At 41.9% G+C, this 25,960-nt stretch overlaps 1 protein-coding gene across 3 annotated transcripts in view; it reads left to right on the top strand.

Annotated features, from left to right (window-relative positions):
- The window catches only part of GRIK1 (glutamate ionotropic receptor kainate type subunit 1), a 177,326-nt gene extending 173,708 nt beyond the window's left edge, over window positions 1–3,618 (top strand). For 2 of the 3 annotated variants that reach the window (XM_037377668.1, XM_037377667.1), the window contains one exon: window positions 156–3,618. Coding sequence is in view for 2 of the 3 variants with exons in the window: in XM_037377667.1 (XP_037233564.1) it covers window positions 156–311 (156 nt within the window). In the remaining variant the exon portion in view is untranslated. The remainder of the gene's footprint in view (window positions 1–155) is intronic. The other variant, XM_037377670.1, reaches the window with a different exon arrangement.
- Window positions 3,619–25,960: the final 22,342 nt, after the last annotated feature.

A 25,960-nucleotide genomic window follows, 5' to 3' on the forward strand; every position in this document is an offset into this window, starting at 1 on the left:
GCTGGCAGACTGAGACAAAACTCAGCAGAGAAGCTTTCTGGGCCCTCCAGTAAGAGCTCAGGTCCTTGCTTCTAAAAGCCCCCATTTGTGCAAAGAGTGTGGTTGAACTCTGCCTTCGAGGAGAAATGCTTAATGCCATTTCTGTCTTCCACCAGTGTCTTTCTTTCAATGCGATAATGGAGGAGCTTGGAATTTCACTCAAGCATCAGAAGAAGCTAAAGAAAAGGTCAAGAACTAAGGCGAAATCTTCATTCACAAGTATCCTTACTTGTCACCAGAGGCGGACACAGAGGAAAGAAACCATAGCGTGAGCAAGAGAGACCCCTTTGAGGAAATACCAGGAACAAAAAACATAACAAAAATGTTGTTGCCTATCAGTTGATTGTGGTGGGATTTCTGAAATATAGACATTGACCTTGTTCGTCAGAAATTCTCTGTGGTTTCTTTTTTTAATCTAGAGGTACAACAGTTTAAATGCTCACACAGACTGATGTACTACTAATCATCTGGGAAGTGTCTCACTATTTCTTTTGAGATGGATTTGTATGCTCACCTGTTTTGCATCTCTCTTCCCCTCCCCATGCATCGCTGTATGTGCTTTCTAAATAAATAAATAAACAAGAGACAGGGTTCTTTTTTCCAATAATCTGGGAGTGGAACTTTTTTTTTCTTTTGAAGAAAAGATTGCAGTTCTACTGAGCATAGTTGTTTAGAAACCAGGGCTCAGACAAACAAAGTCAAAATTCATAAAATTAACTCTTAAACAATGACTACAAAAACATACTAAATGCAAAGGTATCTAACAATGAGTTATTTTTATTTTCCTGATATTGTAAGGAGCACTCTTTGGGTTCTTTTCTGTGAGAAACTTGATTTTCCTTATCTTTTTTCTTTCTCATTTCTTTTAAAATATGATTATTAGGCAATGCCATGGCTCCAGGTGCTAGATGTTCAAAAAGAAAAACCAAAATCACACAAGTAACAATCAGCGGACAAGGGAAGGCAACACTGACATCCTCACTCTGCCGTATCCTCCAGCTTCTGATACCAATAAAACAATTCTTCACTTCAAAATGAAAATGCATTAGAAATTAGAGCCAAGAATATTCAATTGGTAACAAATCTGACCACAAAGATAACAACATCTGACAGGAATACAGCAATGCTTGGGAACTGAAACCTTTTCTTGCAACTGCCGGGGGGCACCAATAAAATGTTTTAACAGTGAAGGAAATATTAAGGGTTTTTTGTGAAGAAACCTCTGTCTGAAGAACAGTGATGCGTTATAGCAGCAGATCCTTCCTCCCCCCAAACGGTACCTTTATATTGCAGTGAGGTGAAGCACATATTTATTGCTATGTTGTCTCTGTGATTAATTCTGTTGTTCCTGTGTTTTTTATTGGTGCCAGATGGTTAGCTGAGGATGTCTGTGAAAGGAAATGGGTGAAATGCGGGCACATCCACACTTCAAGGGACAAGGGTGGGTGTAGGAGGTGGGTGCCCCTTGCACCCAGCACTGGGAGCTGGACATCTGCCTTCCTACACACTGGGTTATATATTACAGATCTGGTCTGTCCAGGGCTATCCCACCACTATGACCACCTCTAATCATAAGGCAAGACTGGAAGGAGGGAAACAAAGGACTGGAGCCACAGATTGCTTTTCTGTACAGCACACGGAGCTGGGTGAGCCTCAGTTGTATCAACAGCATTTGCTTCAGCTTGTGGCAAAATCACCCAAAATTTTATTTTCCTTCTCATATTGCCCCAGGAAACTTAGTGCTTACCACTGACTACCTTTCCCTTGTATCCATGGCTATTTCCTCTGGAAAAGGAGAAAGTAATGTGAAAGCCTTCAAGTGGAGAAATCTCTCCTCCACCTTCACCTCACACCGTCGCTCCCTATAGTCCCCTGTGAGCTTTTACACTATGCTGCATGGCAAGGTCAATCTGCAATGAACAGTATTGCTTACAAACCCCCTGCATTAGAAGTGGAACATTTTAGTATAATTATAGATTATAAGACACCTCTGTTCATTTAGCCATTCCATAGGTATCAAGCTTTCTAAACCTCTCGCCATTACCACCACTTTCCCCAAGGCTCTCTGTAATTACTCCATATCCTTCTCCAAACACAATGCCCAAAACTAGATTGCTTTTCCACCCACGTTGAGTTGGGCAGAAATATCTTCTTGTGTCTTGAAGGCTATAATGCCATTCACACACCATGTGAGGACATCTCCTTGCCTGAATTGGATAAGATGGGTGACCCCTCCGTGATACAGCCAGTGACAATTTCTGCCTGAGTTTAGGGCTGTCACCATGTGGAATTGAAATTTTTGTGGCGCTTTTGTTTTTTACCAAATTGTTTTTCCATTTTGTCAAGATCAGTCAGTCCCCAGTCATGCTGGTTGCCTGAACCAGTTTGGTGGTACCTGAAAATTTAGCAGACGTACTCTCTAAAAACCATCCATAAAGGAGCCTCGAATGGTGGACAGACCCCTGTAGATCCTCCCAGTTTTGACAGTGAAGCTCTCAGAGTTAATAGGACAGTTAATACCACTTTCAGCTACCGTACAGTATATGTCACCTGGCCTGTTGCCCTACTTGTTTATGAAAATGTCATGAAGACAGGATCACAAGGCTTACTAAGGATGCCTTCCCTCACCCACAGGGCCTGTTAAGCTGTTAAAGAAGGAAATTAATCAGATTAACAAGACCTGGTTTTGACAGATCCCTATTAACTTTTGCTCATTTCCTACCAATTACTTACAAAATAGTTATTTCATGCAAGGGTTTGCCAGGCAACTGAAGTTGAGCTGGCCAGCCCAAAACTCCCTGGATTCTTCTTTTCCTTCCTTTGAAGATAGGAATCATTATTGCTGTTTTCTAGCATTTCTTCTGGACTTGGTCTGTCCCTCAGGAGTTTCTCTCAGAAGGTTCAAAGCAGTCAGCCTCTGGGAAAGGAAGGAGAAGGGTCTCTTTTAAAGTGACTACAGTAGGAAGCTCTAGCATCTGTGCTTGCTTTTGGGAAGTTTAGTCTGCTACGTTCTGCAGTGACACGTTGGGCTGATAAGCAATAATTAAGAAAATCAGCCCCTGGCTGTGAGAGCTCATAGAGGATCTTATAATAAGGTGCTTTCGTACTTCCAAAGGTAGTTTCATTTATTTATGTCATCAGGGTACAAACAGGCCATTCAGACCACCAGCACCAGCACTAATAGTGTGATTGAAAAGCAGGTTATTATTTTTCAGTCTGTGCAACTCTATTGCTCAGCCATCCACAGCCTTCAGCTAAGATATTTTTAAATTACTAAGTTCAAAGTGATAAAAGATTTATGATCAAACTCTGCTTTTTTTTCTTTTTTTTTAAGGAACACTTCTGCGGCTTAGACCTTGAGGTTAAAGGATTCCAAGTTCAGTTTTTAAAAAATCTACTGTGTTCCTGAAACTAAGAGACAGTACTTTGGTTACTTTTACATTTCAACTTTCCCATCAGTGTTAGTAGTCTACCACTTATAAAAAGGTGCTGGGAAAAAAAATGAAGCTCACTGTTGTGTGGGAAGAAATATGTGACAGTGGAAAAACAGCAAATAAAGCACATTTGGTTCTTCTTTGATTTCTTTTCTTCCTTTTTAGTAGCTTCACAGAGTCACAATATTTCAGGAGGTTTCTGTGTTAAACTCGGGTGGCAGCTTAATAATCTGCATTTGCTGCAAAGAAGCTAACTAACCCGCTATAATTTCACGAAGCAGTACACCATGATGAGTGGCTTTGCCTTTCCCTCCCAGCTCCAGGAATGCAGATTGGTAACTGGCTACAAATTCCCCCCAATATCCGCCCCCGCCAATATAGATTTTCCCCAAAGTCTGGATGGATTTGAGGTGTGAACTACCCCATGAAATGTGTCTTCCCTAAGACCTCCAAGCAGCCACAGACTGGCAGCCTAACCCACGGTTCTGCTTTCTCCCTTGACATTTGTAGTGATCCAGAGATAGGTTACCCTATCAGTCTGGGGATTCTTCTTGCCCCAGGCAAGATTTTATTTGCTAGCCACTATATGTGTGTATATATATATATATGTATACATATATACACACACATGTGTAGTATCAGCAGTACAGCCCCACTTTGGTGGCCTGTGACTCTCATGCTGATTGTCCTCCTTTTAACAAACTATGGGAAGGATTAAGATGAGACTGTGAAGGAGTTCAAAAGACACTTGCTCCCAGTTCTTGCTCCTGCTTCAGGCCAGCAGTGACCTGCTGCTCTGCGGGGACTATTTTCCAGGCTCACAAGTGTCCCCATGCCCCCCAGCGTTGGCCACGAGTGCAGCTCAGAGCACCTACAGACCTGTGGGGAGCTTAGGACCAGTGTCTCCCACCTTGATTCAACAGAATATTTTATAGTTCAGCTAGCTAAAATTGTAGCTAAGGAAAACACTTAGGGATGAATTTCAGTCCCACCGTTATTTAAGGATTCAGCCAAGTGCTTTCCTGATTTGGAGCTGTGACCTTTATACCCTTCTCCAAACGTGTTTAGGTCACTGGCTAGGTGACTGTTTATGTCACTGATGGGTATACACCCCCTGGACAGGTCCGAGCTCCACACAGCCGTGTACATACAGCCACTGTGTCGGCTATATTCACAGCCATGCTACTCTTCATATTTTCTGTATGTAGATGTGTTTAAAGCAAAACCAACTCCTTTCCCAAAGCACCTTCCGTCCTGCACACCAAGCTGTGTCACTAGAAACGTTTTCCTTGGCTTCATAAGCTACTTGTACATTCACTTCATGACTGAGAAAGCTACTTTGTCTTGAGGGAGAAGGGACATGCACAGGGCAATCACGTACTGATGTAGTAGCAGATATGATTACTGTGTCCTTCTCACTGTATCCCAACAAATATTATTTTCCTGCCTTTTTCCTTTGTGGCAGCGTGCAATGGCAGAGAAGCTTGTTTACAGTTTATCCATTAGGGAAGCAAATGTCCTCATTAGATGTTTATCTTGACAGCAGCAGGCACGCATCCTCATTGTTTATAAAAGAGAAATACAATATTGATGGATGCTGATGAATGGCTTTAATATGTTTCATTCCAGAAATGGCCTTGTTTTAGTGGCAGCTGATCTTTCCTATACAGCTATCCACCACCAGTCTGTGGGCTTAGTAAGGATTATTTAACATCCCTTAATTTTCTTGAGATAGTGGGAAGACTGGCTCAGTAGAAAAGAAGCAATATTGGAAATATACCAGTGACTGTTTAAGCTGTGTGCTCAGGCCCCAGCTCAATAGCATGATTGATAAGCTACTGCAGAACAAATGAGGATCGGCTTACCGTCTTTTGGGGCCTTTGTCAGAGGACTGATTCTCATGGGTCTGCCATGAACCTGTAATCCTGTGGGGCATTTATTGACTGCTGAGCTTGTCCCTTAATTACTCTCTGTCAAGCTTGCAGGAGTCAGGATTTCTCAGTGATCAAAACTGCCACTATTTAGAGATACATCACTTACAGCTGTCAAACGAATGCAATTTTATTTTAGCCCCATTGATTGATAAAGATGCAAATGTTTTTGCCTGCTGATAAAATCTGACTTGAGCCACTCCTGTTCACCTCCCGTCACCTCCCCCAAATCCAAACTCTGTTACTGTTGGTGCAAACTTTATGCAGCTATCAGTGTTAAGATGTGATGCTTTCCAATTTCTGGAGTTTGGCAGCAGTCAGACAGCCCAGGAAACGAGACCTACAGTCTGGCAACCCATTTATGGTGTGTATGTACAGCCCAGACCCACATGCAAGCTCAGAGCTGGTGGCATGGAGGAGCCTCCCAGAAGGTGAGGTCTGGGGGGAGCTCAGATTTCCAGCCTGACCCTGATTACCATGAAAACCACAGATATCCTCAGCAAGGACTAAATATCCTTAGTCCTTCCCTTGCCTGTGAGTGGAGGACAAGTGGTTCACTGGGTAGAAAAGACTCTGTCAGCTCAGCCTGCAGCTGCATGGGTCCCTGTGGCAGCCGTGCACTACCGGGAGCAATGCATTGTCAGGAGCAATCCTGCTCAGGCAGGATGGATAAAACTCATCACACTGATCATGCCCCTGGCTCATTTAAAGGCTGCTTGCAACAGCACCTTCAGTGCTGCAGAGGCCAACAAGTACATTGCAAAGAGACTGCAAAAGAAGGAAAAAATCTGGAACCGGCCAGTACAGCCATATGCTACCTATCACAGCTGAAAGCACTGACACCAGCCCAGCAGGAGCACACAGGTGCTAGCCACCCAACGCTGTGGCTATCCTAATGAATCACAATTACAGAAACACCTGAACCAGATAATGCTGTGCTCATCTGCTCTAAAATGCATAAAAGTGTGCAGCAGCATATAACATTTCTCAGCTCCCCAGTGGTTTCAGGTAAGGTGCTGTTTGGAAACTGCTAGGGTTTTTTTTTGTGTCAGACAGACCTGCCTTGCGTGGTGCAGTACGCATCTTTAGCCAAGGCTTTCAAAAGCAAAGGGGAGCTTGGATAATTTTTCCAGGAGCTTGAGTGCAGCTCAGGACAGGGGCCCTCCAAGTAAGTGGCACCCAGAAACCTTCCCAACTTTGGGGAAAATGCAATCAGCATACTGACTTCGTACAAACCACAGTTGACTACTGGTGGTATTTCTGTTCCTCCATCCTGAGCCCCCTGAGGGGCAGAACGTATTCACTCCCAAGCAAACATGGCCACCTGACAAGTTTCCCCATCCCACCCTGGATTGCTATGCTGTTGGGATTTGGGGAAAGCTGTATGTCTGCAATCCACTTTTCCTTCCCCAAGCAATCATCCTAGGAATGAGGACGGGGCTAACCTTGACCACAGGGACTCCCCCAGTCTACAACCATTCTGCTTTAGTGCACAGTGTGTCTCACCACCACCACCAAAAGGCAGATCTTACAGGGCTTTGCGTTGCTAGAGGTGTACGTTGTACCCCCTTAGGTGTCTTATTGAGCAGGCCACCAAGTAGGTGTCACATTCATGAAAGATTCAAGTGCTGGCTGTCCCTGGGGTGCTCACTGGGACTCTGGGGAAGTGCTGAGTCCTTGGGCATGGCGGAAGTATTGCTGGGAATTGCCAGGGAGGTCTCACTCCTTCCTTCACCACCCTGCCAGACCAGGGCAGCTGTGCCTCTTTCCATGCAGGTTTGTGTACCCCTGGGGCACAACCTGGACTGATGGATGGGAGACAAAATTCAACAGAGAGGGACAAGGGTAGATCTGATTGTGGCAGTTTCCCTTATTTCAGAACCATGCAGTTCTGGAAGCTGCAGGCACACAACACCGGGGCAGCCAAACCTGTGTGGGGAGGCTGCTGCAACAATCCTGCACCTCTAGCACCTCCACTCACGAGTGCACTTGAGCATCTGTTAAGGAAATGGGGATTTTGTTCTTAATAGCCCCAGAACATTTAGAGCAGGGAGGACTGTTCACCTTGAAAACTGCAAGGAGAATTACAGGGATGTGCTAAAAGCTGGGATGCTACTCAGCTTTGCAGAGGGGTAAGATAAGGAACACTTGAAAGGTTACTGGGTCTGCACTGTCCCCAGCTTCCAAATGAGCTCCAGCCTGGTGAGTCATCATTCAGAGTAGTAATTGGTTCAAATAACCCAATTACTCATCAGTTGACCCATTTTATCTCCTCTGGGTTTTGCCCACAAGTGACATCAGACTATTTATAAAATATATAGTAAAGGAGATATTGTAAGAGGCTTAGATATTTTTTTTTTCCCCCCAGCACTGGGTTTTCTACAAAGCAATAGCATGCAAAGCTGCCATGTCTCGTTTAGGGGTTTTGGGTTTAGGGGTGGGATGGGGAGGTGGGGGTGCTTAGTTTTCTGCAGAAAAGCACATTCCTGCACCAAAAGTATTCTGTGGCTTTTGAAAATTGTGAGAAAAACCAACCCTGCTCCAAAGGTGTTAAGATGTTTTCAACTGATTTCTAAGGATATCCCAAGAACAAATATAGATTTCCATCCTAGAGCTGTCTACCATCTCTTCCTGGAAAAAACAGCACTAAGGAAATATTCTGATCTCAAAAACCAGTGAGACAGGACCAGATGAGAGCACGGTGGATGAAGTTTTAACCGTGTGAAGTGGTGTAGCAAACTAGCACAATTAGAGGGAGAAAAGCCACATGCAGGGAGAATTGTTCCTGTTTGTTGCAAGATGGCAATGGAGAAGATAAAGACTTATAAAGCTTTGCTCTGGCAAACTAGTCAGGAGCTCCTTAGTTTGCAAGCAGTGACAGTAGAAAATTTTTAAAGAATTATCCACAGATGGAGTTGAAACTACTCCCCACAGGCTTTTACTTATGCACACAGCACCATGCTGCTGAAAATACTGACTAGAAAAACTGCTCTGAGTAATGTCCAGAGTGCCTTAGTCACACCACATGAACCCTTAACTCTTTCTGTCTGTGTAGGGGAAAAGATGCCTTTGTTTCAGTGGGCGTGAGCCATAGAAGGCTATCTAGCAAAAGTCTCTGCTAAATCAAATGTGAGCTATGATGCTTCCAGAATTTAGAAGCCCAAAGATACAGTTAGGTCCTAGCAGACTATTCAAAAGCAGTTGCTTAAATCAAGGTTGTCGGGAGGTTTTTTTTACCTCAAAATGACACCTCTGAGTGTGATTTAACTTAATTCTAATTACTTACCTATTACATCTCTGGAAAGGGAGTAGCGTGAGAAATCACATTTAATGCTGCCTGTTAAATGTATCCCTAATCCATCCTCTATGAAGTTTTTTGGTTGGTTTTTTTTTTTTTTTCCCCTGTTCCTCATTCCTTGTTTTCATTTTTTAATCATCATTATTCTGTAGAAAAAGGGAACTTGGTATAAACACAGGTATCCCCAAAAGCTTTCAGTTCAGGTTTCTACAAAATATTTTTACTTCCCTTTCATTTAATAGTTACCACATTTTCAGGTTTTATGCACATGTGCTTAGAGCAGTAGGATGCTGAACTCTCACCTGGCATTTGGAAAGAGATGCAGAAAGATTTGCAATAATTTTTATGATATGTTTTATAAAGCTCCTGCTTGCCATCTCAAAGCAAAAACCAAATACCATGTCTATACTGCATTAAACTAGTCAGTTAATTTAGCATTGCCTACTAATGCATGTATCATCTTTCAACAATTATTTTTTAAATTATAGCTTTGCAAGTGCCACCAGAGGAGATTACTGTAACCTTTAACATCCTGCGGTAGATTTTCAGTAAACAGCTCAGAAAATTGTGGGGAACCCTTTGATCTTTACAGCCACATCCTTTCTTAAAAGCTCTTGTACCCTACCTAACAAAATGATAAAGCCAAAGAGAGGGACTTCTGCTCTTTATTAGAGCCAGCACCAAATTCCCTTTTCTTCAAAGAAAACCGCATCTTTTGAGAAGGCAAAGCTTTAAATGTCCAGACAAAGAAAAATGGGTTACCTAACAAGCACAGAGAAAGAAATACTGCTGTCAAAGTTATCTTAAGCTTCAATCGCCCTTCTGCATGTCAGCACGTTTACAGTTTTCTAATTGCTAGGGCAGTAGTTTTTCATGGGCTACCAGCTCTAAATGAAAATGGAGGTTTACATCTGAAGGAAGATGTCTTTAGCAGTTTATCTCTCTAATCACAAAGTTTCCTAACTGCTAATCTAGCATTTTGTTATCCAACAGGGATTTACCCCATTTCATTCAATCAGATTGTATGTTAGATTAACAGCCTACTCAGAAGGCAGGGGCTGGGTATCAGTCTCCCATGGGCCAGCACAGAGGGATGGGGAGAACATCTGCATCTTGCAAATCCTTCCAGAGGATTTCACACTCTGAGGTGTTGAGTAGTCTGCCATTTCTTTTTAACAAACATTGTGTACACCCATCTCCACCAGAACAAAATTAAGTTGTTCCACTTCTATTGAGAGGAAAGAGAATGCACAAGGATCAAATTTTACATGCATTTGACAGACACTTCTCTTGTTAAAAAGATGTCACCACATTAAGTCCACAGAAATGACAGTTTTCTTCAGAGGCATACTTGTTTTCTGCTACCCCAGCTTCCCTTTCAAAATAAATAGAAAATTGCTTATCTTTAAAAGTTAAAATCCAGGTTCAGGATAAATAATCTTTCTGTAATGATTAAATCAGTCTGAGTATCTCTAGGGGATGCTCTGAGGCTTGAGGAAAGGTTGTCCAGCATACTGTCACTTTCCCTACATTTCCCAAATTATTACCTACCTCTCTTCATACAACAACATTACCCCAGTCAGAAACTGAACCCTGCAAGGTGATCTTTGCTATCCACTAGATGTCTAAGTTATCTACTCATTTCAGTGCATATCTGGAGCTCAGTAACTGCAATCTGTTTAGAAGATCCTCAGATAGGGCAGTGATATAAAGTCAGATATAAAGCTTTATCTGACTGTTTAATTAAAGACAGCAAACTTATCCAACTACTGATGGATAAATTATCTTTTCCAGTTTCTGTTCTTAACATGCAAAGTACCCACACCTCCACAAACCTGCACAGAACTTGACTGTACACCCCAGAGCTAGCACATTGGTATTATAAGGGTCAAGATTTGTTCACCTATAGACAAAAGTGAACTGGAAGACAATCCCTGCTGCTCTTAGTGACAGCTGGCATTATCAAAGTAAAATTGTTTCAAATCACTTCCTAACTAGCATGACCTGTTTGGCCTTATCTAAGGCCTAAATTCAGTAAATATATGTACTTTTGTTCTCTATTCCTTCTACTGATCTTAATGAGACCCAATGATGAGTAAGAGATATTCAATGTTATATTATTGAGGAATAGATTATTTATATTGCTTTCAGCTTTATCTCTGCAGATAGTTACCAGCGTATCACTAACATATCTACCTTACATGCATGATTTTTAAAAAAACTAAAAGCTGAAAAAACATGTCCACAGTGGTCTACCTATGTAGCAAATGCCATAGTGAAAGCAAATACTCATTACAGTGGTTTAGAGTACTTCCCTGCCACAGAGTCGAAGGCAGTGAGGCTGGAGGGGCTTTTGATCTTGGGCTTTCCTGCGGGGGTATGGACCCACTAAAGGAAACTGACGGTGTTCTGTGGGGACACTGGCCAAGGATGCCCATGCTACCGGAGAACTCACTAGCACCACAACTGGAGGCAATTCCTAACCTAATATATCTAAGCTGTGCTGTATTATGCAAAGGCACCAGCTTAACTTGTTTGTTTCTGGCTTTGACTATTTTGCAGGATAGACAGACTCAGAGTACCAATTTCTGTCAAGGTTTGAGCAACTTTAATTACTTGAAATTCATCCATAGGATTTAAATGTAGTAGATTTCAGGCAAGTGGATGGTTAAGTCTGGTAAGTGAAATACAAATTGTTCCTGCATTGTGCACACTGTCTGGATAGGACATAATCAGCTGTTCTATGAAAAAGTTTGAAAAGTAGCTGGTAACAGATCCTAGCAAGATAGCAGGCATTACTGAATCACTTTTCTATGCCACAGTGGCACAGCAGGCAAAAAGCTTACAGACAAGTTATTTTCAGTTATTGAAGAACCAGAGTAGTTGTACACCTAATGGTTTATACGTCTAATACCGTTTGCATCACCTTTACTATCCCAAGGAATTAGTTCACTGAAAATGTATCACACTGAAGAAAATGTCAAAACAGACATTCAGTACTTCAGTAGCAATTTCCATAAATACGTTGAATGGTGGGAGCCAATACACTTATTTGGAGACTATCCCAACTTTAGAGTATCCACAAACACTCTGGAGGGCAGGATGATAAAGCAAAGCGATCTTGCCAGAATGGAAAGCTCCTCTGACACAAGTAGGATGCAATGCAGGAAGGACAAATGGAAAGCATCACCCTAGCATATGAATAACCAGCTGCCTATGTGTGAGACAGAGCAAATGAGAGTGCAGAAGTCCTTCAGAAGAGGATCAAGGGATTGTAAATGACTATTCATACTGCTGTGTGAGAAAGCAAGCACCCAGGCTGGATGTATGGCAGTACATGTGCAAGGAACATGCTAACACCCCCTCTAACTAGCGCGCTCTGCTTCAGCAGGAGCCCAGCCAGCGTACCATGCCCAAGCCTGGGTGCTGTACTTTGAGATTAAAGGGAGCAGAAGGTAGAGGAGAGCAGTGACAGTAGTCAGAGGTCCAAAAGCATCACCTGTGTGGGCAGATGAAAGAACTGAGGTTGTTGAGTCCAGCAATGGCTGAGGGGAAACATGATGATTCTCAAATATACAAGAGGTTCCTTCAGAGAGTTCCCTGCCTGCAGCACAGGAACAAGAAGGAACAGACTCAGGCTTCAGCATGAAGGAGGACACTGATGACACAGAAGCACTGGAGCAGGTTGCCTGGAAAGGATGTAAAAGGCCTGAAACTGAACAGTCCAGATTTTAGTCCAATCTTTTAGGATTGCTTTGGTCAATGTGAACCTGCCTTGGAGAAGACAAATGGTCTCTAAACACACCATTCTCATAATAAAGTTTTTCTGAGTTGGCAGCACTACCTGGCAGACAACTAAAACAAACTTTCTGTCTTGCTTGCCATTAAGAAGCGGAGACGCAAAGCACTGGGCAGAGCCACAAAGAGAAGGAAGACGTGAGGAGAGTCGGCATGGCTGAGCAGAAAATGTCAGATGAGGGAAAGAGCGTGTCAAGGGGACACCAAGCTGCACTGCCATCATAACAGAAAATAATGTGTATTCTCAGTTATGTGAGCTACAAGCATACTCTGAAGTCTGTTTTCTCCCTCAGAAAAATCCAGTAATGGGAAAATAAATGGGATAAGGTCCTTGGATAAAGATGGTTTAACACTGTTCTTCTCACTCAACCTTCATCTCACTTCCCTGTGGTGACCAGTAGCCAGGTTTCCTTTTATGTGTCTCCCTAGCCCTGGGCTGAAACCACACTCTCTGATTCCTGGGGTGAGTTGCTGCTTTGCCCCTCCTGGGAGAGTGCCTGCAGGATACTGTGACCGGGGGCAGGGGCTCCAGAGCCCTCCACAAAGTGGCCCAGCGCCAGGAGAACATGCCATGTCAGTGGAAGAGCCCTGGAGTGGTGACCTAGTTCAGTTACAAAACCCCTGATCTCAGTGCAAGTGAGAGGAGAGCTGGCCTTCCTAAGAGCTCAAGGGCTATATTTGGACAGAACCAGAGAACCCACACAATTCCTCACATGCCATTTTCCATCCTACAAAAAACAGGGGAAAAATCCAGGGTTATGGTAATTACACAAGTTTGGGGTTTTTTCTCAACGTTTGACACAAAGTATTCTCTAAACGAGTGACATGGATCTGCAGAGAGGCTGATTTTACACAGCAAGGAATTATTAGCTAGGTCTACAAAAAGTACAGTTATGCTAATAAGATCAAATATGACTTTTTAGTATAATCCACATTTCTGAAATTATTTATATCAGAGCTTTTCCCAGTTTAAATCAGCCAAGGCAAGTGTATGAAGTGACTTTCCATGAAAAATACTATCTACATTTAGCTGAGGTTGACAATTTCACCAGAGTTTACATGAGAATCTGCATGCCATTTACAATTGATTAACTATTATTTGGCAGACTATTTGCACAATGAATTGCTGACATTTTGAAAAGACCTATTTGATGACTTAACATAGACTTAAAATGTGACCTTTGATATATATAAAATACATAGAAAGTGGGTAAAATGAGGTGTTGAACTTACTGCATAAGTCTTGTCTGATAGCTATGCATCCTTTCTGTTTCTGCTTTCCTCACCTCTGAACTTCTCTGCAGGAAGATTTTGGTGGATTTTGCAGATACAGATTTGAGCATCACCCATTCCGCAGTGCTATTTCAAAATGTTAATAAACGATGATGCTTATCCACAGCTGTAACAGCAGCAAGACATGTCATTCTTAATATTAACAGATGATCAGTTTTTTATTCAACTTAGCCAGAGTGGTTTGGATTTTTTTAACAAATGACTGGACTTCTACATTTATTTGAGGAATCCATCATCTCTGTAGGTAGCAGCTTACTATGATAGATAATGTCAAATATTATTTTTCCTTTGAAACTAGAAAGAGATGTGAGGGTTTCTGAAGTTAGCTTTAGCTCCTGAGTCAAAAAATCAGATGAGGACAATCTATTCTGAAGCACCTACCAGACCGACTCCCAGCTGCACCATCTGAAGAAATATTATGACATATACCACTGGTGGAAAGGAGAAAAGCTTTCACTTTATATGCATACAAGAATCTAATCTGTACGCATTTGTTCTTTTAGATGTTTGGCTTTATGCTTATTCACCCAAGCCTGCTGTCCCTACTTCAGTGGCTCCATGTACTTCCAGGTGATCCCAAGCAGAAAACCACATTTCCTGTCTATGAAGCATTTCTGCATGGTCAGACTCTCTCTCTTTCTGCTGTTCAAGAGCACAAATTTCTGCTTTTGGTGAAACATCTGTCTGAGTTTCCTCATGCAACTGCTGTACACCTGTTTTTATTCTGCTGCTTTTTGCTTTGTTGTGATCTTTATAAAAATATAGAAGACTAATGTATCAGCAGCAATATGGTAGTTAAAGGTTGCATAGGGATTTTCCCTTCAAATCTGACCTTTCCAGTGTTATTGAAAAAAAAAAAAGCACAATAATGGGATATATATGTACATGCAAGATCTTTTCTGCTTTTTCTAGACATATCACAATGCCATATAGGGAGGCCAGAAAACTGAACTGGAAGGAGTCTTGAGAGGTCATTTAGTTTCCATGCACCAAAGTAGAGCTGCAGATATCCATGTATTCCTGACAGATGTTGATCTTTAATTCCTTCAGTCAAATAGAATCCTAAATGTCTCAGGGTGGTTCCCTTCTGGGGGAGAAGTAGGAACATTGGTTGGACTCGACAGTCTTAAGGATCTTTTCCAATCAAAATGATTCTGGGATTCTATTAGTGGTTTCCTGAGGGGTTTCCCGAGGAGATAAAAGCAATAAACTGTGACTTTTTTGTTGCTGGTGATTAGATCAATAGCAGATGTAGGAGAAGAAACGGGGTGCCTGGGTCAGAAATCTAATCCCATGAACTAAGGAAGGTCCATGGGGACAGAGGAATATAATATCAACCTCAATCTGCTTATGGACAGCAATATATGGAGGCAGCTATCTCCACTTTCCCAAAAAAGGCGTTTCAGCCTTAATTTTGATTCCAAAATATATTGCAGCTTCAAGGCCAGATAGCTTTTGAACTGCTACAAGCCACGAATTTTTCACCTTTATTCAAATCCTGCCCAACCCATCTTTAACTCCATGTACCAAATTGATCTTTGAGATCTTTACTATAGAACAACCAAGGAAATCAAAGTTTGCAACGCTATTGTCCAGAAACAAAAGTGGAGGTTTCAAAGAAGTTTTTTCCACTAATGTAAACGGATAAGACAAAATTTGATTTCTCCACTCAACATACGACCCAAGAAGCACCCTAAAATAGCCAGTGGGGTCCTGTGGATTTCTAGTTGCATGAAAGTCTCAGAGGTAATAATTATTGATATACATGTGGTTTCCCATAAACTCTGAGAGACTGAAAAACTGCTCTTCAGATTTCATGGAAGAGAGGTTCCTCCTGAGATTTTCTGTCTTATTTTGGCTAGATCAGAAAGACTGTTTGATTGATAACTGCCTTTTGGAAACTTGGCACTTTGAACCTACAGACTGCTCCAGCTTAGGTGGAAGCATGGATTTACAACTTTTTATTGACAAGTATGCATTAAAAAACAAACTTTCTCAAAAAGAATTAAAATACGGTTGTCACTCGTATCAGGTTTTCAAGCAGTCATCATTTACTACATCATTTAAACTGAACTGTCCAGTCCCCAGTCTTAGCAGTTCAAGACTACCAAAGGCTTCAGCTGAAGTCAAGCCACATTATGGTAAGCACTGCTCATAAGAAAATATAGAGCCAAAGTAAGCAGATGACGCTTCCCATCCACTTAAAATAGAAACTGCAAGTGAAAGCAGAGAAAAATCTATTACCACTAATTTACCCAGTGTAACCCATTTCAAAAGTGTTAAGCAACTTGATCAAGGTCACACAAAACATCTGTGGCAGAGCCAAGAACCAAAGTTAAGAATAGCAATGTCTCACAGGAATTTCTGAACTCATTTGTCTTCTCCTTATTTAAATCCTTAAATAGTAAGGACAAAAGCATAACTAACATGCCCAAAGATAACAGATAAGTGCTAAAGACTGTATCCTATAGTCTTTATAAGCACACAGACGGGCACGGTTAGGCTGCATCTATCAATGACATCTTCTAGTTTAGATTGATGCTTCTTTAAGCAATTAGACAAGCAGCACAAGTCTAAAAAAAGTACTTTGTCACTCTTATTGACATTAAGCAGCATTCTCTTCTTCAAGAGTGATGGAGTACATGAGTCCCTCCTAAAGAGCATTGTACCAGTCAGCAGAGCTCCGTACTTAAAATTATAAAGTACCCATTCACCAAGACAGACTACATACACAAAACCAAAGCAAAGATGGTCACAAAGTGATGTGCCTGAGACATGAATCCACTTCTTCTGCCAAGAAGGAAGATGAGAGAGGGCAACATGCATCTGTGCATGTGTGTGTCCGTCCATGCAATGTGAAGACATGCCTCCCTGGTGCTGCAGTCACACCAGCACCGGGCATTGCTCCACAGCAGGGACTGCCCGAGGTTCCTGCTTGCCAGGGTCAGCTCTGCAGCAGCGAGGGACCTGGGGAGACTACTGACATTTGAACAGCCTAGCTAGTTTGAGGGAGAAATTTCGTGTGTGCTTTATGTTATACAGTTGTTATTCCACCTACTAACAAAAGAACAGTGCCCAGAAGGAAGGTGCATTAAAATACTACCCCCAAATGTGCATGATCTATGCTGGAACATGGCAACAAGTCAGCTGCGAGATGCACGGTCATTATGCACATACATGGCTCTAAACATGTATGTGCTTCTCTTTCACCCCCTACTCCTACTATTGTAGCAGCATTAGCTTAGCTCTTAAACCCAGCTTTTTCAATTAAACATTTTTCCAGCTATGAAAAAAAAAAATATTTCAAAGACATTTAATTTCAAAATATTATTTATTTATTTCTTGCAAACTTCTCTCTTGTGCCAACACCTTTTCTGAGGATGGAGAATCTTTTAAGTGATGCAGGTAGGAAAGAGGTGGGAGGAAAGAGAATTTTTCTAAAAACTGGGGAGAATAGGTAGGCATCATTCATCTCTCTGTAGTTGAAAGATATGACAAAGGTGAAGAGAATGATGAGGGAAGGCAGAAAATAGAAGAAAAAGAAATCCGAACCTGTTTTTAAAAATCAAACTAAATAACTATGAGATTCAGTAGTTTCTTGTAAGACAAAAGGACTTGGTTCCTTTAGAGGCAGTTCTACCTTGTGATTTCAGACTATTACACCTCAGCACTGTCAGACCTCAGCCCCTCCATGCTCTACAAGTGATAACTCCTTCCTCCTCCTCCTCCTCTTTCCTTAGCCGCCTTTCCTGGCACTAAAATCGTCCCTTTCTCCTTACTTCTTACCCTCTGTGTCAAACAGCCTAACCACCAGCAGGGCAAGTTAAACTCAGAGCAATTCTTCCCAGTTTGTATTTCACTTTGAAACTGGCTGTTTTCATTTCAGCAAAGGACACCATGTGTGTCAGAAAACATTTTTACTTTTCCCAGCTGTAACAGTTTGTCTAATAAAAGACATTACCTCTGTTCCCAAGCCCCACCTGGCTAATGTTCTTAGCTCATAATAACCAGAACAACATGAACTCTTCTCCCCTTCTCCCAAAATATTAACAGGGAGTCTTTTATGTTAAAATTGAGCAACACTTGGGAGAACACTTCACCATTTGGGGGATGTCTCCTGTTTAGGAGTACAAAGATGCTAGGAAAAGACAGATTTGATCACATAGTGAACTGAAACTCTGCTTCAAATATTGCAATATAGTGCCTCTATTTAAGACCCACTTGTCAACATTATTCATACGACACTCCACACGCTACCATCTGAATCCCTTTAGTGGATCACTCTCCGCTTTCCTGTTTAGAACCTGGTCATCAAAAATGCACTTTGGGTTCAAATATTTTTTTCTCTAACTTTGGTAAAGATAAGGAAGGGAATTTCAGAAAGTAAAGACGTCTAGGCTCCTTCCAAATTAGTTTTTGCTTTGTTTTTGAAGTGATTTAAGAAAGGCAGCTGCATTGACTTTTGTAAAGGAGCACAAAATATTTTGCTTCACACATATGCAAAGGGCAACGTAAAATTTTATATGACAAAGGTGATGTAAAATGCCTTTGCCCAACCCCAAAACCCCATACAAAAAAATTATCATCATTTGCCACCCAGCAAAGATGACAACATTTTTCTGTGTCTGACTTGAGCACAGACTCTGCCTACCAAAGACTACAGAACAGCCCAGGGGTCTTGGAGAGAGGCTGTTGCGTGCTGGTTTAGCTTACTTTGCAAAGTGTATTTCTTCCCAGAAAAGCTCCCCCTCAGTGCAGCTCACCCCTCTACTCCAACATGAGTGGCTTTTGTGCTGCTACCTGTGGGTGACAGAGCCCAGATTCACACTATATAGCTCCATGCCTGGGCAAGCTCCAACCTACATTTTTAAAAACAGGAAGATACCAACTGACAATCTTAACATTTAATTTGATATTTTTGTGGAGACCTCGGGACTATAGAAAGTTGATTACTTTCCTTGAACTGGTTTTCCCCCATGTTTTCAGCATCCCTCCTCTTCCCCACCTTCCTTGTAGCTTTATGTCTATGAACAACAATAGGAGTAGCATTTCATCTCATAAATACGGAGAGCTCTTTTTGCAAGAAAATAGTGCATATGGTACCTGACACAGTCTAAAGATTCATCGGCTTCTGCTCTGCCAATAGCTAGCAAAAGAAAAATCTTCGTAAAAGCAACAAAACTGGGAGGGAGCTCAGGATCTGGCCCTGGGAGAAGCCATTCTAAAATCTTGGGGAAAATTGAGTTTTAACATGCTCGCTAAGTGTCATGGACAAGAAAAAAAAATCCATCAGAAAACACAGTGGAGACAAGAGAGTAGGAGAGCTCGTGAAAGCCACATGCAGAGCTGCCAAATTAAATGTCATACCAATATACATTATTTGAGGAAATTGCTATAGATTGTCCTACTATTCTGTCATTAAGAAGAGCACCCAGAGGTGATGCTGCCCACAAAGCTTCCAGCAACATCTGCAGCTCCTGAGCCCTGGGGCAGCTGCAGTAGCTGGAGGGCTCTGTTGGCACCAGCACCACAGGGCAGCTGCTTACACACCTCTCACCCTCACTCCAAGGTGGGCGCAGGCAGGGGCATCTCTAGGACACCCCTAGACGTGCACATCAGGATTTCCTACTCCTGAAACGTGTGTGGACGTCCAGGGCAATGGGGACATCACCAAGTCAGCACGCCCAGGAAGGGCCAGCATAGCCATACTGCTGCAAAGCCAGATTGTGTCCCATGTTGTTCGGTGGTGTTTACACACATGCTGATGAATAAACACAGCCTGACTCTGGAGGAGGAGTACACTGGCCATGAACACACCTATGTGTATGCATACTCATGGTGCAAAATTCTTGATGACTAGAGCTGATACTTTGTTTCTCTCAAAAAGACCTTTTTCATGCAATAAAAAAAAAAAAAGATGGTGTGGGAAAAACAGCTCTCCCTGGCCTGAGGATAGTTTGCTTCAATAGAAATAACCAGTCAAAAACATAGTTTATCTCCCAGTGGGAATCCTTGTGTAATGTACGCCCATGTATGTATACCACTTGCTCTTCTACCTTTCATGCAGTTTTAGGTCTATGATCTTTCTCAGCAGCTATTATAAGTGTCATGTGAGACACAATAAACTTTTCACAACTGATAAAAATAAATATGTGTACAGGTAATAGCTTGTACAGGCTCTATACTGTTACAAGATAAATCATAAATACCTCCAGGGTCACAACATGCACATTACCACCATACAAACAAAACAAAACAAACACACACAAACTAAAAAAAAAAAAAAAAAAAAAAGGCAAAGACAGACAAGAAAAAGGATATTGTGAAAAGCACATGATAGGTTTGGCTTCAACAGCAAGCTCTACCACATGCTTTCCGAGTGACACTGGGCAAGTCGTGGCTTCTTCCTGCGACATCTGATGGCAATGATCATCTGATTTTAGTGTTCTTTGTGCTTTCCCCCCATTTAAATTTTATGTCTTTAAGAAAAGGAATTTCTCCCCCACAGTGAGTGTCTACGGCTTCTGGGGATAAAATGGGGACTGGAAGTCTCTTACCAAAAAAACCCCATAGATACCAATCTCAGCATAGGGTCCCAAGTAAAACAGTGCAGGCAATAAACTTTCCAGATACAGTCTAAAGTTAGTAGAACAGTACTGTGTTGAAGTAAACTACAAAATATCCACAAAATATAGCAGTCATTTAGGAACACAGAAGCTGTTCTAGAGTCTGTACTTCAGCACAGCACCCGGAGGTCCCTGAGCCAGCTCCCCAGCAGTCTGGTCTGTAGCACCATACAGCTCGGTGACAGCTACAGGGGTGCTGCACTGCGGCCATTCAGCAAGGCTTGTGTTTCATGTTTTCATGACAGAGAATGAGCCTGGATAAGCGTTACAGCACAATTAGAGATGTCTTGTTCAGACAAATTGGTTTTGGTGCCCATATTCCTCAGCTCTTCAGTCCTGCCAAGGCAAGTCAGATGATAAAAAAAATCAAGTAGACAGACTGCAAGCTTACAAGCAGACATAGCCATTGCCTTCATTCCTGAAGGGGAACAAACCCACCCTTGAAAACTCAGTTTTTTAAGAAGTTGGCAAAAAAAAACCCCAAAAACAAAACATGGCAAAGCCCAATACTTAGACATGTTTCATCCATGACTTGTCCTACCAGCCCCGCCAATGCACTGCAGGATCTGAGATGCTTCCAGCTCCAGCCCCATCCAGGCAATGGTCTCGGTGCACAGCTGTCATGGGGGGCAGCATCACTGCCAGGCTTGGGCAGAGACCTCCCCAGCCCCGTGTCTCTGTGGGCCTTGTCCTTGTTGGAGCCAGCTCCCCTCCACTGGTGGTCACACCAGGGCTGATCCTAACTGGCTGGCAGGGCAGAAAGGCACTGACATTGTTGTGCATGAGCTGACGTAGCTTTGGATTTACGCTGGTAATGCACTATGTCTGGAGGTGTTTTTCAGGCTAGGACTGTACTTTCAGCCTGACATAAGCAGTGTTTGGGGCCCACAGGAGGCAGGATTAGCATATGTGATCAGACAAGACTGCCCGCAGCACGCTGGGCAGCCCAAAAAGGCAAGCCGATTGATTTACTGTAGGGGAAAACATAGTGCAGTGTCCTAGACCATTGTAATTCCATTCTGTCTTTGCCAAGGTTTTCAACTTTCCTCTTTGTCTCTTGCTCTTTTCTTTTTCTTCTCTTTTCTTTTTCTTCTCTTTTTTTTCCCCTTTAAGTAGGAGTATCTTTATTCTAGGCACTGGCCTGAGCTGCAACCCCAGGATTTTTGTCCCAGGTATGTACAATTTCAGGAGGAGAGGGAACTGCAGACCTAGTCCATTGTACTCCTCCTGACCAAGGAAAGGCAGAGGTTAGGATATCTTGTACCCCAAATGTCTATTAACTACTCACTTCATTCCACATATGAGAAGTGAAGTCAGGTATTTCTTATATGAAATGATAGTAAAATCAAGAGGACTTTGGAGAAATATTACAAAGCATTTAGAGACCAGATTTAAAAGTGCTCCAATGGCACTTCTGGTAAAATAAATTCTTTGTTATTCAAGATATTAGATGTACCTTGGAAAAACTGAACACAGGCATCAGAAATCAAAGTGATCACTCTACATCCGTGTTGCTTGTATTTTGCTGGTCATGAACTTATTTTCCTTATGTTTTCTCAGAGGCTTAAGAAGAAAGGAAAAGATGAAAAATAAAAAGCTGAGATGTGATCTGAATGTCTAGGGAACTAAACCTCTTGATAAAATATTATAAGAAATTCACATAATCTTCTTTTCCCATCACATGGTTTCAGTTTGGGATTAATGCTTTACTTCCAAATTGAACTACACATTTCTTGTAAAATAATAATTAAAATATTAAGAAAAGTCACCAGAAAAATAGATTTTAAGACAGCTTTTCCTATTTAAAAATGTAGTAGTAGTAGCAGTAGTAGTTAAAAGAACCTGACTATTCCCAGTCAAAGGACTTTACACCACGGCATATTACTGACATTTATCTAGCTATAAACAAACACCCACTGAAGAGCAGCACGTTATGGTTAATTAAACAACAACAGGAGGGTGGGGGAGGGAGCAGAAGGAGGAAATAATAGTCATTTAGTTTAACTGGAAAAACGTGAAGAGCCTTGTAATGCAGCTACAAATTCAGCGAGTCAAAAATACAAGCCTCTGAAGTTAGCTCTCTAAGTATTACAAGTAGCAAACCATGTCAGCATCTCAGGGAACAGTCTCAGCTAAGTGATCAGTCATCTTTTGTTAGTGGTACCAGACAGAGATTTGTAGCATCTGTAATTTTAGAAGATAAAGTGAATATATCTAATCAATATTGGTCTTTCCACTGAAGTTCTCACACTTTATTTTCTTCCAAATGCTGCAGGATGGGCTTCCTTGTCCATCAAGCCATTTCTGCCCCAAAAGGGAGATGAAGCTCTATGGCAAAGTTGCCAGTAGCCTGGAGGGAAGTGCTGAGCATCACCCAAGGGCATGCAACTCAAGTTCACATTCAAAATCATTCTCAGGTACTGGCTGGGATAAAGCTGCTGCACAGGACTCCTGTCACACAGTCAGCAAGGTCTTATTGCTGGGGTAGCTCAGCCCCCACCCATGAATGGGCTGTGGTCTGGAGCCCCTGCACCAGTGGGGTATTTGGGTGGCATAAACCTATGGTCCACGTGCAATTAGCCTGGTGTCTTCAGCGCTGGGCTTCCTGCAGGGGTTCCTTCTCAGCAAGATTTGAGACGGCACCTCCAGAGATGGCAAGCCCCAGGCTCAGGGGATGCTGAGGCTGATAACTCTCTTTCGTTTTTTTAATTTCAGCTAGCTCTAATGTAGAAGGGCAAAACCAGCCAGAAACACAAATATTTGTAGGATGGAAAAAACATTCCTACCCTACATTAATTCTGAGCTCATCTCTGCCCTTCTTTTTAAATAACACATTAAAAATACATTATACAGCAATTTAATAATAACTCTTCATTCCTAAAGTAAGCAAGTATAATTTATTAGTCTTTTACAGACCAGTAAAGAAGGACAGAATGTAGATGTAGCTCAATGCTGAAATATCAGCCCAGGTTGCTCTGCCCTTGACATCCATCCATTGTAGGACAACTGCACCTGAGACAAGATGCTTTAGCAGTCACACCATCATGGTTTTTTTTTACCTTGCCTCCAAATCAGGCAGCCAGAGAGAAAAGCAGCAGTGCAGACAGGAAAGCAGGGACTGATACCTCGTACCCATGGCACCCAGCCAGCTCTGCACCCACTGCTGGCAGGCAGAGGGATGGCCTTCACTGCCGTCTCCGAAGCTCAGCAAAGCTCTCAGAGCAACATGGATAATTTGGGTGGCAGGGAAAACTGGGAGGGCTCTGGTCCTACTTCCCACCCAAATCAACGCCAGCTCTGCCTTGCTCACACCAGGATGCTTGGGGCTTTGCTCAGCTGGGTCTTAGAAGCTCCTTCAAGGCTGAAGGTTGCACTCTTGAGTGGGCTGGGATGCTGCTGGGCACTGAACTTAAAGAGGTTTTCAGCACAGATGCCCAGTGAATCAGTCCAAGCTTTAAAGACAATAACCCACGTTAACTGGGAACAAGGAATGTTAGCTCTGGGTGACAACAGACCTAGATCATAACTCTACCCTTGCCAAAAGCTCCCTGCATCGGCGCAAGGGGTATGGGGTTTGGGTGCCTCAGATGCTTCCTCTAGAAAAGAGGAATAGTCAGTCCAAAGTGACCATTTAAACTTCACTGCTTCAGTCATTCATGTTTGTAAAAAGTTCTTATGTTTCACAATAAAAGGTGCCACAGATGAGATGGAAGATTTTTCTCCTGTGATAATCAAGGAAGGATATCGCATCTGAGCATTTCTATCTTCAGCCTCCCTGATTAGACTGTAGCCAGCATGTATTTCATTTGTGGTTTTATGGGAAACGTATATTACAGCATTTTTGCCAAAACTCATTAGCTCAATCAATTTTAATCCATTTTCTGTCTTCCCACAGGGTGAGCAGAGGGGGAAAACATAGATAAAGGGAAGAAATGTAAGCAATACCTGCAGATGACATCTTCCAGCAGTAACACTTATAGCATCTGATAACCTCCCACTGACAGTCTTTCTTGTGGTAAAGGCTGTAACAAACTGTTGCTGGGCAGAAGGAAAATGTCAAGTGCATCATAAAAGTCATAGCAAACGTATACCTCAAAATGCTCAAGGATTTATTGCAAGTGTGTATTTCTCCTTTGTATTGCCGTATTTTGAACTCCCTAGATCTTTCATAAACCCAGATTAAATGGAGTCATATTTATAAGACAAAATATATGTTTTTATTATGACTTCTTCAATTATTTTTTGCTATCAATGTACCAGAAAGAGTACTTACATACTCGATTACCTAAAAGGGTCTATCCAGGCTCAAATGTTCAGCGCTGTTCTGCCAGTTAAAGAAAAGAACTTTAGACTCCTCTTCCCTAAGGCGTAATAAATAACAAAAAGCTGCTTTGTTCCATAGCTTTTTTTCTTCCTAAAGAAAAATAGAAGATTTTTATGTTTTGTTCTTGCTAGCAAAGCTGTACCACTGCTTGTATATGAAAGAGCAATATTCAATAACTAGGACTTTTAATTTGTGATAGTAATTTTTGGTCTGTGGTACATGATGTACCTCTAATAATAATATAGTAGCAAGCAAGTGCAACGTGGTGGGCACTGTATTCAGAATACAAATGAACTGATAGTGTTTTGAAAAAGAGTAAATAAGAGACCTCTAGTGCCCAACAAGATTGAAGGCTCTAGTGCACTTGAAAGAACTAGCACAATGCAACAGCTGAATTGTATGTACTGTGCTATTATTAAAATAATAGAGCAAAAAGCTTAATTCTAATATGTTTTTCTAATATTAAAAATATACTAATAAGAACTACACTTTTAAACTGCTTTTTGGAAAAGGAATTGAAGGTCTTTTCCTTCAACATTCAGCTGGCCCACTGTGACCAACCCCCACAGAACGGGAGAGCTCAGAGGAGAACGGGAAAAGCCAAGAACAAATAAGCCCCTCCCCACTAGAACTCAACAAAGAACTAACTGAGGGAATAATGTGTCATAAAGAAGGCTAAACTTATCTCACCACCAGGGAGACTGGAGAGCAACCTGGGTTTTAGATAAGGCAACTGCACCGGTGAGTCATTAGGTTCCCTGAGACAATTAACAAAGAGGAACGAATTTCTCAGCCAGCCAGTCCAGTGTGGGGCAGGGAGTGTGTACGTGGTTCAGCCCAACCTAAAGTATAAAACCAAGACAAATAATAAAGCAAATTTTGAAAAGAACAATGATTTGAGATGGCTTCAACCCGTGTATACCACTCTGGTGTCTAGGGACTCCCAGTGCGGTGACAGTGAGCATATAGACACTGGCAATGGGAATCACATTTCTATTGTGATTCAACAGTATATTGCAATTGCTATATTATATTTCTCTTGTGATCTCAGCACATTGTTGTTATCGCTTTGCTAAACTAAAATCCCATATAACACCAAATAAACCAAATAAGTAATTTGACATTAAGTAAATTCAGTAAAACATAAAATTTGATAATAAGTAGATTTGATATAAAGCTCTCCTTGTGCAGAATATCTAAAAGAACCTGGGCAGAGA

This window comes from Falco rusticolus, chromosome 2, assembly GCF_015220075.1.
Source record: "Falco rusticolus isolate bFalRus1 chromosome 2, bFalRus1.pri, whole genome shotgun sequence".
Classification (NCBI taxonomy): domain Eukaryota; kingdom Metazoa; phylum Chordata; class Aves; order Falconiformes; family Falconidae; genus Falco; species Falco rusticolus.